At 34.3% G+C, this 13,735-nt stretch overlaps 1 protein-coding gene across 3 annotated transcripts in view; it reads right to left on the reverse strand.

Annotated features, from left to right (window-relative positions):
* WDR11 (WD repeat domain 11) overlaps positions 1-13,735 on the reverse strand; it is a 53,054-nt gene that overhangs the window by 17,842 nt on the left and 21,477 nt on the right. For all 3 annotated transcript variants that reach the window (XR_009053769.1, XM_057735377.1, XM_057735375.1), the window contains exons 11-14: positions 13,366-13,450; positions 7,433-7,539; positions 5,544-5,619; positions 885-993 (exon numbers count right to left, since the gene is read on the reverse strand). Coding sequence is in view for 2 of the 3 variants with exons in the window: in XM_057735377.1 (XP_057591360.1) it covers positions 885-993; positions 5,544-5,619; positions 7,433-7,539; positions 13,366-13,450 (377 nt within the window). In the remaining variant the exon portion in view is untranslated. The remainder of the gene's footprint in view (positions 1-884; positions 994-5,543; positions 5,620-7,432; positions 7,540-13,365; positions 13,451-13,735) is intronic.

The following is a 13,735-nucleotide window of genomic DNA, read 5'->3' on the forward strand; positions in this document are numbered from 1 at the left end:
CTGGGGTTCCTGTTGCTTCACTGCAGGAGTTCCCACAACACTGATTCCTTAGAGGGATTAGTTAGTTCTTTGTCCATTTAGACATTGGAAAAATTTTTTTTTCAACTTGTCTTCTATATTTAACTTTGACAATGGTATGATTAATTGAATAGAAAGCACTAATCTTGATGTAATCAAATTCATTAATTTTTTTTGCCTTTTGCTTTGAGCTTCCGATATTCTCTTTTGCCCCAAGAATAGAAAAATATTCTTCTATATTTGATTATATTAATTTTATAGCTTTACTATTTTTTTACATTTAGGTCATTAATCCTGTGGAGCCCACCTCTGAATGTGGTACTATGCAGAGATCCAGTCTTTTTCTCCATAAAGTGAGAAAGTTTCCCCAATACTGTCTACTGTTTTGAGTTACTTTACTGTACATTAAGTTCCCAAACATTTATGGGTCTGTTAATTAGCTCTTTATTATACTGATCCATTTCTCTTTCTTGGGCCAACATGACATTGCTTTCCTGTCTATGATTTTATAATATGCACTGTATGGGGTGGGATGGGTCCTACCCCCACCCCTACCACCTACATTACTCCTCTTTTTTCAAGGTTGACTTAGCTACTATGACCTTTATTTTTCCATAAATAGTTTAAAATATATTTATCATATTCCTCAAAATATCTAAATTAAAATATCTAAAGTTTAATATAATATTAGCTTAACCCATCCAAGAAAATAAGAGTCATCTCCATTTGTTTAGATCATCTTCTCTGAATACACATTTTTTGACAAGGAAATACACAGCAGTAATGATCTCAATTCAAGCTAAAGAAAAATATTCATCACATACGTACATACCTAAATAAAGTTTACTTCTTAAATTGTAACTTACCAAAGCAGTTATTGCAGGGAAGTTTTTGGACATTTCTCTAAGAATGGTACAAGTCCTAACATCCCATAACTCCAGGGGTTTATCTTTGAATACAACTGCCAAATACTGCCTAAAATAAACAAAATTACTAAATAAACCTCTTTTTGCAAAATTTTCACCAGTAGTACAAATAAAAAGCTTAGTAAATGAGAAAACTCAGATGACACATTCTAAACAAAGAGAATTTAAACTAATCTTTAGCCCTCGTGATTAACAGTCCTAAGAAGGTAAAGCTCTAAAATGACCTTTGAGAGCCACACAGCCACAACTGGGCAAGAAGCCCAGCTCAGAATGAGGAATGAGAAAAGACATGAGTCCACGTCCTGGTGCCACATCTTATAATAACCTTCCTGAGGCTCAATTTTCTCATCAGGACATGAAAAAACCACCACTACGTCAATGGATTGATTGATAAAAATTAAATGAAAATTAAATGAAAAAGTAAGTAAAAGTAAAGTTTCTATCATGCCAACAGTGAGGAAATGTGACACAGTAAGAAGACTGCTATAGCTCAGTCTATCAAAGGAGTTAGATTCTCCAACTTAATAATTATGTGACAACTGACAAACTATGTGACCTTTTGAGTTTCATCCTGCTTATCTTTAAAATGGTGTTAACAACACCTATCTTACCTACCTCATCAAATACTATAAGGATAAAAAAAAGGGACAGAACACATGAATTTTATAATGCATGGTGAATTATACAAATGCAATATGTTACATTTTTTATTATATCTAATATAAAAACAAGTATGTATGTAAATAACTAATATAAAAGAGAATCTGGTAAACTACAAAGATTCACTATGAAAGTGTAGATTAATTTTAAAGTTTAGACAATAGGGAAATGGCATTCTAGGCAGAGTTACAAGTGTGATAACGGCAAAAGACAGGAAAGGACACAGGGTGTTTGGGGGAACATGCTGCTTGAAGTGCAGAGTCTGTGAGAGCAATCATCATGAGAAAGAAGACTAAAATGTGAATTTTGGATTCACAATATAAAAGCCCTAAGACACCCTAAAACGCAGTGCTAGCATGTGTAGAGGTTCATTCTACAAAGAATAGTGGATCACTGAGTTCTGCAGCAGTGGTGGTAACGTGATCAGTTGTTCAAGATGTATTAATTTAGCAGGCTTGTATATAGTCAAGAAATAGAAGCAACTGGAGTCCAAACAGTTTAACTGAGCAATTGTCAAACTTTTTAGTCTCAGGACTCCCTTACATTTAAAAAAATTATTGAGGATCTCCCCCAAAGAACTTCTGTTTATGTGGGTTCTACTAACTGATATTTTGCATATGAAAAATTAAACCTAATATAATTATAACCTGTATTAATTCACCTAAAATGAAAAAAGAGAAAACTACCAATATGGTAGAGGAAAACATAAGCCATATTGATAATTACATTAAATATGAATAACAAACTGCAATTTGAAGCAGAGATTACCAGATCAAACAGCAAAACAAGTCCCAATTATATACTCTCTATAAGAAATCAACTTTAAATATAAAGACAGAGATAAGTTACAAATAGAAGGAAGGAAGAAGATATACCATGCAAACACTAACCAAAAAAAGCTAGAGTGGCTATACTAACCAGACAAATCAGACTTAAACTTCTGAACCAAAACAAACAGGATGTTTCACAATGATAAAGAAGCCAATTAATCAAAAGGATATGATAAGCATGGCAGTCAATGAAACAAAAATCAGAAAACCACAGAGAAAAATAATCAAAGAAACCACAGGCTTTTCTTTGAAAAAAATTAGTAAAATGGACATAATTTACTGATTATCAGAAATGAAAGACACATTACTCAGATTACACTGCCATTAAAAGAATAAGAGAATTACCATGAACAAATTTATATCAATAAATTCAACAAATTCAATGAAATAGATAGGTTACTTGAAAGACACCAACTACCAAAGCTTACTGAAAGAAATACATACGTAATCTGAATAGTTCTATATCTATGAACAAATATGAATTTGTATTTAAAAATTTTACCACAAAAAAAAATTCTAGGCCCCAATGGGTTCCTTGGTGAATTTGCCCTATTTAAGGAAGAAATAATACCAATTCTATACAACCTCACCCAGAAAAAAGAAGGGGAGGAAATATCTTACAGGGTCATTACCCTGATTCCAAAACCAGTCAAGGATAATACATGAAAACTAGACCAATATCCTTCATGAACATAGATGCAAAAACCCCTAATAAAGTATCAGCAAATCAAACCCAACAATATATCAAAATATTAGCAAATCAAATCCACTAATACATCGTGACCAAGTGAGGTTTATCCCAGGAATGTCATTTAACATCTTAAAAATCAATCAATATAATTCATCATATTAGCCAACTTAAAGAATAAAACAAAAACACACCAAATGTTGATGTCCATAAATGCAGAAAAAGCATCTGGCAAAATTCAACACTTACTCAATGATACAAAGTTTCAGCAAACCAGGAATAAAAAACTTCCTCAACCTGATAAAGGGCATCTACATATATCTACAGCAATATCTTTTTAGATATGTCTCCTCAGGCTAGGGAAACAAAAGTAAAAATTAACAAATGGAATTACATCAAAATAAAAAGCTTCTGCACAGCAAAGGAAACAATAATTAAAACAAAAAAAGACAACCTACCGAATGGGAGAAGATATTTTCAAATGATGTATACAATAAGGGGTTAATATCCAAACTATATAAAGAACTCATACAACTTAACAATAAAAAAGACAAACAACCTGATTAAAAACTGGGTAGAGGAGGTGAATAAACTTTTTTTCCAAAGACATTCAGATGGCACGTGAAAAGATGTTCAACATCACTAATTACTTGGAAATACAAATCAAAACCATAATGAGATATCACCTCACACCTGTGAGAATGGTTATTATCAAAAAGATAAGAAATAAATATTGGTGAGGATGTGCAGAAAAGGGCACCCTCATATACTGTTTGTTGGTGGAAATGTAAATTGGTGCAGCCACTATGGAAGACAGTATGAAGATTCCTCAAAAAATTAAAAATATAACTACCATATGATCCAGCTATCCCACTTCTGGGTGTTTATATTTATCCAAAACATAGAAAAACTAATCCAAAAAGATACCCGCGTCCCCCATGTTCCTTGCCACATTACTCACAACAGCCAAGATACAGAAACAACTTAAGTGCCCATCAAGAGATGAGTGGAGAAAGAAGATGTGGTACACACACACACACACACACACACACACACACACGTGTGAGTCAAAAATTATCCGCACTCCGGTTATATGAAAACTTCTGTAAATTCTACAGCCAGAGTGCGGATAATTTTTGACTTACCCTCGTGTATACAATGGATTATTTAGCCATAAAAACAATATCCTGCCATTTGCAACAATATGAATGGACCTTGAGGGTATTATGCTAAGTGAAATAAGTCAGAGAAAGACAAATATCATGTGATTTTACTCATATGTGGAATACAAAAAACAAACAAAAACAATATAAACAAACCAAACCAAATAAAAACAAACATGTAGGTACACAGAACAGAGTAGTGGTTACCAGAGGGAAAGAGTCAGGGAAGAAGGTAAAATAGGTATGGTAACATGGAAAATAAATTTTTGGCGGTGAGCACACTGTAGGGTATAGATAAGTAGAAATGCAGTGTTGTACACAGGAAACTTTTAATGTTATAAATCAATATTACCTCAATAAAAAAGTTAACTATTTCAGTATATAAATAATGAATAATTCAAAACTGAATTAAAAAAGAAAAATACCATTTATTACAGCATCAAAGACAAAGCAAAAAATAATTCACAAATGATGTGTAAGACCTACATACTGGAAACTACACAATATTATTGAAAGAAATGAAAGAAGAACTAAAGTGGAGAGACACACCACATTCATGAATTGCAAAACTTGGTAAGACATCCATTCTTCCCCACATTGATCCATGGATTCAATACAATCAAAATAAAAATCCCAGGAAGCTTTTGTGGTAAAACTGATAAGTTGATTCTAAAATTTATATGCAAAGATCCTCAAAAAGCTAAAGCAACTTTAAAAACAATTTCAGAGTGCTTACTCCTTCTTTCTTTGTTCTTTTGATTAGGTTTCATTCAGTCTCTGTGGTCAATAATCCTGCTTTACATTTATTTTCCCTTGGAACAAAAAATTCAGAAACTAACCGGAATTAGATCTAAATTATAAACAAGGATAATGAATTCTTTCACTCAATAAACCCAAATTGAGGTGGAAGGTGAAATAAGAATTTCACCAGATAACAAATAACATTTCTTAGTGAGTGACAGGCATTTATATCAATAAAGCTATAGTGGAACACAATGGGGTTACTGGTTTTATCAATCTAATAAAATGTTAAGATTCAGAGAAGTTACCCCATCTTCTTAGAAGTGGAGAATTAAAAGCAATAGCAACTTCATTTTGCAATTAAAACATTTTCTTTGATACGGCTGCATATCAAAACTTGCTATCACTAAGAAATTCTATACGCATGCATGCACACTCTCACTTTCTTAAAGATAAAAAAAATCCTTGAGATTCCCTTAAGATAACACCAGACAATTTTTTTTAGGTTGACACTTACTTCAAATGAGACACTTTAATCATTTCAATGGGCGATTCATCATTACCTCGTTCACCACGAAAAGCAATGCTCCTACCTTTAATTGCAAATATTAAAGAAAATGTAAAAAAGCACATAAAACATGTAAGAAATAAAAAGCTGTACCAATGTAATTGGATCAGTGCTACCCTCTATTCCCCTGTTCACTCTTCCATTTGCTTCTAAGCTGTTTCTAATAATCTAAATTCAAAAGTATTCTCAAAAATATTACAAGTTAAAGACCAACAGTATATTACTTACATTTAAATATTTACTTTATAAAAAGGTATTTTCATTGTTTATAGAATTTTTGAGAGTCCTTCTGTGGTTTCCTTCAAATAATTTAACTTTAGAAAGTTAGAAATATCCGTTTCTAAAGTTTTAATGCATCTATGGTAAAACAACTGCCTACTGCAAAAACTACTACTACATTCAAAGTAATATAAATATTTCCGGGTTTACAAATTCTAATTAGTGGGGAAAACACTCTTTGAACAAATATTTAAGATTCCTTGTCCCATGCGCAAAATACTCAACTACAGTATTTTGACATGTTCCTATCAAAAGGTCTCTATAAACTGAAACCAGGGAATATTAAGAATTAGTTAACAGCCAAAGAAGCTAAATGGTTTTCTATAACTTAAAAAAAATGCAAGTTCTACCTTATGTTTGAACAAATATATTTTAATATCTTTTCCTAGATTTCTATTTACATTAAATAACAGAGAGAACATACTCAATTCAAACACAAATGCGTGCCTAATGCCTCCCTGCTCTTCAATGCCATCAAACAGAATCTCACTATTATTATTTGCCAAACACCCTGCATTCTTTCCTGGCTCTGCTAGTCGGCTGCCCTCCTTAGATGACAAGGCTATAAAAGTCTATAATTTATGAACTCAAATGTCCCACCTAAAAAAGTCAGTAACTATTACTTAGAAATTTGTTCCTCAAAAATAAATCTGTGAAAGACAGATTTTAAGTTATCTAACAGTCCTGAACCTGAGCTGACTGGAAAAAATGAACAGGCATTTTTTTTTAGTGAATGATACTACAGAACAGCATTTCATCCCTGGGCTACCATTTAACTAGAGTGACCAGTGCCACATTATTGGCAAATCAGGGATGTGGGGATGGGGTCACCAGGTCATTTACAATTAGACTATAGCAACACTGGACTAAAGTGGGGCTAATTCCTTGAGGCTTAGTAATATACTCTGATAAGTAAGAACAACTATCAATTGGAAATATTTATTAAGAATACAAGGAAACAACCATATACATGATTTGTAATCCTATAGATCATGAACAAGTGAACAAGTTACTTTACTGGAATACTTCCTATTGTAAAGTTTTAAACTCCTAAATTAAGTTTTCCTATTTAGTCAGCCAGAGATTATCAAAACTTTTAAATTTGAGCATTTAAAAAGAATCCTTATTTTAAGATTTTTAAGGGTTTCCTAAAAGGCCAAAATTTTTAAAAGAGAATCTAATAAACTGTAACTATAAAGATTTATTTTAAAACACTACTTCTGGTTATCGATAACAATGTACTTGAAAGTAGAACTGGTATCATATTTATGAATCTGTCCATTCGGGCTAATGGCATTTCATATCACCATGCACTTGTGTAACACAATTTGCATACAAACAATGATGAGCCTTTTCTAAGGCAATTATTATAGAACAACCAAAAAATGAATACATAACATAGAATATATAAAAAGGAATAGATAAAAAAAAAAGAATATATAAATGAGAAAAACTCCAAGGTGAAAGAAAGTACTTTGGAACATGTTTTATAAATAGCAACATCTTTGATCAATATGATGATACCATTTTAAATATCTTAAAAGTCCAAATACACAAACCTGTTGGGAGATCAACCAGCTGAAGTTCGTTTCTCACTAATCCCATGTTGTTTGGTGTTGAGGTAGCAAAAGAAAGAAAACCAGTTAAACTCGTCCATTCAATACCCCTATAATGAGAAATTAAACAAAGATTAATCTAATATTCTTTTCCGGTTTGAAAAATTTCTTTGAAAAATATGTTTTTTCTATGACCTAAATTTTATTATACAAGTTAATAAGGAATAATACTAATATGAGATTTATTTGAGACTATGTTATCACAAATTTCCAACATATATAAAATTATTTCTAATTAAAACGTTATGTCCATAGGGAGGGTGGGAGGGAGGCTCAAGAGGGAGGGGATATAGGGATATATGTATAAAATACAGCTGACTCACTTTGTTGTACAGCACAAACTAACACAATATTGTAAACCAATTATACTCCAATAAAGATGTTTTAAAGAAAGAAAGAAAACTTTATTTCCGAATCCAATAAAAGATAATTCAGTTATCAGAATTCATAGCATTAAAAGAACTATTCAAATTTGGCAAAGGAGAGAGTCGCATCACACTACTTGCCAAGAATTCCACTGCTGAAAAACAAGTGGTATAGAAATATTCTGAGCAGACTGCTTAAAGCTGAGTACATGTAGGAACTTTATCAAATTTTATCAAAATTCCTAGTTGATGGAGAAGCAGAAATTCCCAAAGCAAACAATGTAAGTTGAGCTGTTAGATTTGGAAGTGGGTGAAAGTTCTAAATAATACATCAATTAGAGAAAAGCACAAAAGAAAAATCAGACATGTATGACGAGACAGTAACCTACTGACCTAATGCCCTGGAAGTTCCCTTTATTTGGGACTGATAGTAGGTGAGCCCATGTTTTTTTTTTCCCACCAATATAACTGGCTTCACCATCAATGGAAAATGGGGGAACCCAAGACAAGCGAATTCATCGGTCACAAAAAAGAAGCAAGGAAACTACATTACAACCTGCATTGCTTACAAGGTAACAGAGCTGGCTGGGAGGCAAGTCTAAACCTCTGTTCTATATGCGACTACTCATTAGCATTTACAGGACAACCATTTTTAACAACAACAACATGTCTGTGGCTGCTTTCACGATACAATGGCAAGGCTGAGTAATTGCAACAGAAATTGTATGGCCTACAAAGCTTAAAATATTTGCCATCTGTCCCTTATAGAAAATGCCTGCTGACCTCTGATCTAGTTTTTCCACTTCTACTCCAATTTGAATACTATTGCTAGATTTAGCATCAATACTGCTCTGAACACATCTCTTACCTGCCCAAGAAAAGGTATCAACACAGTGGCTCCTGCATCACATCCAAACTCTTCTATGTGACTTTCAAAGCCATCCGGCATCAAACTTACCTCTCCGTCATCTGAATGAATCTTGTGTGCTGTTTTAACTAGAGTAAGTTTTCCTCACTGACTCCTGTGTACCCACCTACTTGTCTTTCCTCAGAGGAGCAAAGATAATCCCAAGAGAACTGAAAATAATACTTGCAACAGCAGGGAACTACTGTAGTTATCAATGCAGAACTCTTTAAATTTAAAGTTATGTTGAAACGCTCAGATTAGGCTGCTAAAAACTGAGTGCTCTTGAGAATTTCCATGGCTGGAACGACCCCTCTCCTTCCCTCCTCAAATGCTATCTAGTTCAAGTCCCAGCTCCAGCATTTCCCAGCTCTGTACTCCTCTACCTGCAAGTTTCCCAACCTGCTGTGCAGGAGTAACAACAATGAGTGCATAAGGAAGGCCTGGCACAGAGTAGGCACTGAAGGTGTTCATAATTACCACCAATTATTACTCATTTCAAGATTAACTCAAGCCCTACTTTCTTCATTAGGTCCCCCATTTACTACACTCAAACCACACCTATAGTGTCTACAATATAAGTTGGTTAATTATTCACCGGAAAAGTCCCTTTGTCTCGTGCTTCTCTTTCTTTCCCCTAACATGTGGTACCCATTTAATTTTTCTATTTGGGGTGAACAAAAGGAGAGAAGAATCATTTTGGACGTCTGCTCTCTATATAAGTCTGCTAGCTTCAAACAGATCTGTTTACCCACGGAAACCTTAAGACATACTTTCCAAGTCTTGCTGCTGAACTACTTACACTCCAGTACAGGAATGCCACTACCTCTGGACAGTAAAAATTTCAGCCCTCCTACTTTTCATTTATTATTTTAAAAATACATCTGTTAAGTACCCCATGTATGCTGGTGCCTGTGCTATTAAGTATCCGGTACACGCTAGCAACTGTGCTAGGCTAGGGAATACAGCTGCGAATGAGGCAGATGCTGTCTTTCAGGAGCCTGTCATCTGGGAGAAAAGAGACACAAGACAAGTGCACTCGGTATTATCTATCACAAAAGAGAACAGTGCCAAGTTCAATAGCAGCTTGTTAGAGTCACACGGAATCTGGTCTCAGGGGCCAGGCAGGGCTTCCTGGAGAAACATGAAAGCTAAGACTCAAAGGGCAAACAGGGTTTTGCCTGAAAGCCTGAACAGCTGAGGAAACAGTGTGACTGACGGAGAAGCACTGCACTAGACTATACCCTTTTAGAAGGGGGGTACCATGCCCTGTCACTCCAAGCACATGACACGCACTCAACAAATTCTGTTAGATCAAAAGAATGATGTCCAAAAAAAGCCTACCACGCCTCCTTATGTTTCTAAGTGCCGCACATACTCAGAGAAGTGCTTTCCCTACTGTTTACAGACCGTCTCAGTGTATAGGATGTAAGAGAACATGGGTGGCTGCTTATTTATAATCAAGCACCACGAGTATGTTGCCTTTGAGCAGATTCCAGCAGTGGCTTGTATATCTGACTCCCACTGATCAACTAAAGAAAACAAAAATCAAGTTTGACTTCAAAGTGTAATAAATAAGGAGGGGATTATTTTTCAAGAGAAAAGAACAAAAACTCTTGACAAACACAGCTGAGTACAATACCACTCCCAGGATTAGAAAACCACTGTCTGTTTAACCACACACTGAGTTCTATAAAAAACTCATAAGAACAGCAGCTCATTTTCTGAATCAATCTAAATTTGTTTTATAGCATTCCTCACTACTGAACAACTGTAACCTTAGAATCTACCAACAGGTATTCAGGGTTCTGACTCCTACAGATTCCCAAGTTGGGCCTGTTCACCTGCATTAGGGATGCTATGTTAGCTACTTCTCAGCACTGGGTGGCTGGGCAGAACACACAATTTCTGAAAGGCCTTGAAGTTCTACAGTTACATGAAACTAACTTCCGCAAATTTACAGATAGACAAAATAGAGATCATTTTACCTTCCACAAATCACTCAGTGTACTCAAAGCAATACTGAGTCAATCAGTGTTCTGATACCCATATAAACTACTATTTTAACAATTTTTGACACTGAAAATAGTATTGGGCTATATTATTGCAATTTTAGTATACTAGTGAAAGACACCAACTAATAATATAAGAACTCTAATAATCTAAGAAAACCTATATGTACCACTCCACATTGTTTACTTCTACATATCATCCACCAGATTATAAGCCTCCGAGGTTTTGTTTGTTTACAGGTATACAGAAGAGGCTCAATATATATTTCATATTTGTAAAGCATAACTGGTTAAAACATCATAGTTTTGAAAAAAAAAATAGATGCAACTATCTGTAGTTAAGCAATCCCAGGCCATGTGTATGCATAAGACTGAAGTACTTAGGATTAAATGGTTTTTAAAAACACATTTAGTACAAAGCAGAAAAACAACTTTCTAAAAGTTGGCCTTTCATTTCCATATGAGTATCTAGACTATATTGGGTTTACTGCTAATAAGTTCAGCAATTTTTATAACAGATCTGTGAAACTTTCATACTGGCTTTTAATTGTATTACTGTAATTGCATTAACTGAAACACAAAGACAGCAGTATTTTAGCATTCTCTTGGGCACCATCTCTGGATGTAAACTATGAATTATTTTCAAAATGGCAATTAAGAAGGAAAATTTATGTTAGAAAAACATGGAGCATATCTGCATGACTGTTCACAACACTAGCCTGACTGAGTAGCATACCCTTTAGAGTTAACTGGTACTCCAAGCAACACTTTATAAATAATTTTGGTGTCAACTGACAAATATTATCATAACACATGTAAGTCATGTACTTAGTGACATCTATGACCTGAGGAATCCAGGAGAACAATCTTACTGACTGCAAACAGCTCACTGATTAACTAGCTATTGTGTCTTCATTAAAGATTTCATACTGCGGTCACCATTTCACAATATATACAAGCATTGAATTATTACACTGTACCTCTGAAACTAATATGTCTCAACTGTACCTCAACATAAATAAATAATTAATTAATTAATTCAGTGTTTCGGGAAAAAAATGACAATGTGTTTGATTTTCCAGAAGCATGCACCAAATTCTTGGCATTAATCCTGGCTTAGTCAACATTCTTATCTTATTGCCAAAATGTTTCCAACTAATCTATGTGAATTTTTCAGCTGGAGATCTACCTTAAGAGCTCAGTCCTGAAGCCTGAAAGGTCTAGACTGAATTCCATGTACCTTTTCAAAGATGACTCTACAATACTCAGTTTCTTCCTCTGTAAATTGGGAATAATCACAGTGCCTATTGCATAGAATTGCAGTGAGGATTCAACAAAACAATGCACGCAAGGTATTAATACTTAACATAATCCTTAGAACAAGCACGGATTAAATGGTGAGTTTTGATTGATTGGTGTTTGCCATAAAAGGGAACACTGCACACAAAAGCCAGGGGTGAAAGGAAATGTCAAGAGAAGAAATGTAGACAGGAAAGAAAGGAAGAGAGGAGGTATGAGTGGCAGCAGGGACTACTGGAAGGAGAGAGAGAAGATGAATAACCTGGAAGCATCCAAACAGATACCTGTGACTCTTCACCCCAAAAGTCTAATGCTTTTGAAGACATTACTCCTCAGTGTAGATATATTTAAGGACACACTGGAAGGGCACAGCATAAAATGGTGATAAACAATCACTCAGGCTGTCCCAAAAAGTCATGCACTTGAAAGAACAGGGCAACAAAAACTCTTCAGAAACTTTCATCACAATCAGAAGTTGTGATACTTCAAAGGTCGACCCTTCCCCATTCAGAAAATGCATTTATTCAGAATAACATGCACACTAAGCGTTCACTAAGAATTTTAACGTACACATGAGACCTATAATTATATAATGTACAGAAGTTAAAAAATGCCTTTCTGATACATTTGTTCCAAAAAAATCAAAAAATACTGGCAGATTAATAAATTTATATAATACATGTATAACTTTACAAGTCGTCACTGCCAGGACAACAAAGGAATACAGTCATGTGATCAGCAACATAATGTTATGAAGCAGCTATGTATGTACTTTATTATTATTTTTTTTTTTACTTTTATTGGAGTGGCATGTATGTACTTAAGAGGCATCCTTCTGTCCTGTTAGCCTTCCCTCACACCTCTGCATGCAGAGAACTCATAAAACAGTTCACATCTCAAAATGAAAGAATAAATGAGAATAATTAACAATTAAAATGACTTTATTCAAATTTCTCATAAGCAGTCCTACTGAGGGATCTTTACAGAAATGGAAAACAAACTATATAAACCGGAACAAGGGAACAGAGTGATATCCAGTGAGAAAACAGCCTAGACCTTAGGAGAAATAAATAAGTGAAGTGAGAAAAAATTCTCCACCGCATAATGTCCTCTACAAAGTAAACAATTAGTACTCATCCTTGATGAACACAGCTGTTAGTTGGGCATGAATATTTATTATTCAAAGTTTTTAGTCAAATAATCACACTGCAGAGTATTCATTGTAGAAAAGTCCACAAGAACTTTTTTCTGGTATTATTTATGTTTATGATCTCAATATCCCAATGACATACTCACTTGACTTCACATGAGTGGATGCTTAGCTCCTTGTGCAGCAGCCCACTGGTGAGATGGTACACTAGGACAGAACCGTTACTTGTACCTATCAAAATGACATAATAGAGAAGAATTAATCTAGTGGAAGTCCCATATCTAACAAAAGTCTTTTCTCAAGATTTCAATCATTTTATAACATCTATCTTTTATAAAAGGAACCCAAGCTAGGTATGAAGAAAGAGTAAATTTCTCTGTCTTCCCTCTTATCAAAAATGGGCCTAATCTCATGTGCTCTGTAATCTTACCTAAACCCAGAGACAGATTTTCAAAGAAAGACTTCAAAACGTAATTCAATACACACAAAATTTGAAGATGCACTTTCTTAAGCTGT

Source organism: Hippopotamus amphibius, chromosome 5 (assembly GCF_030028045.1).
Source record: "Hippopotamus amphibius kiboko isolate mHipAmp2 chromosome 5, mHipAmp2.hap2, whole genome shotgun sequence".
In the NCBI taxonomy this organism is placed as follows: domain Eukaryota; kingdom Metazoa; phylum Chordata; class Mammalia; order Artiodactyla; family Hippopotamidae; genus Hippopotamus; species Hippopotamus amphibius.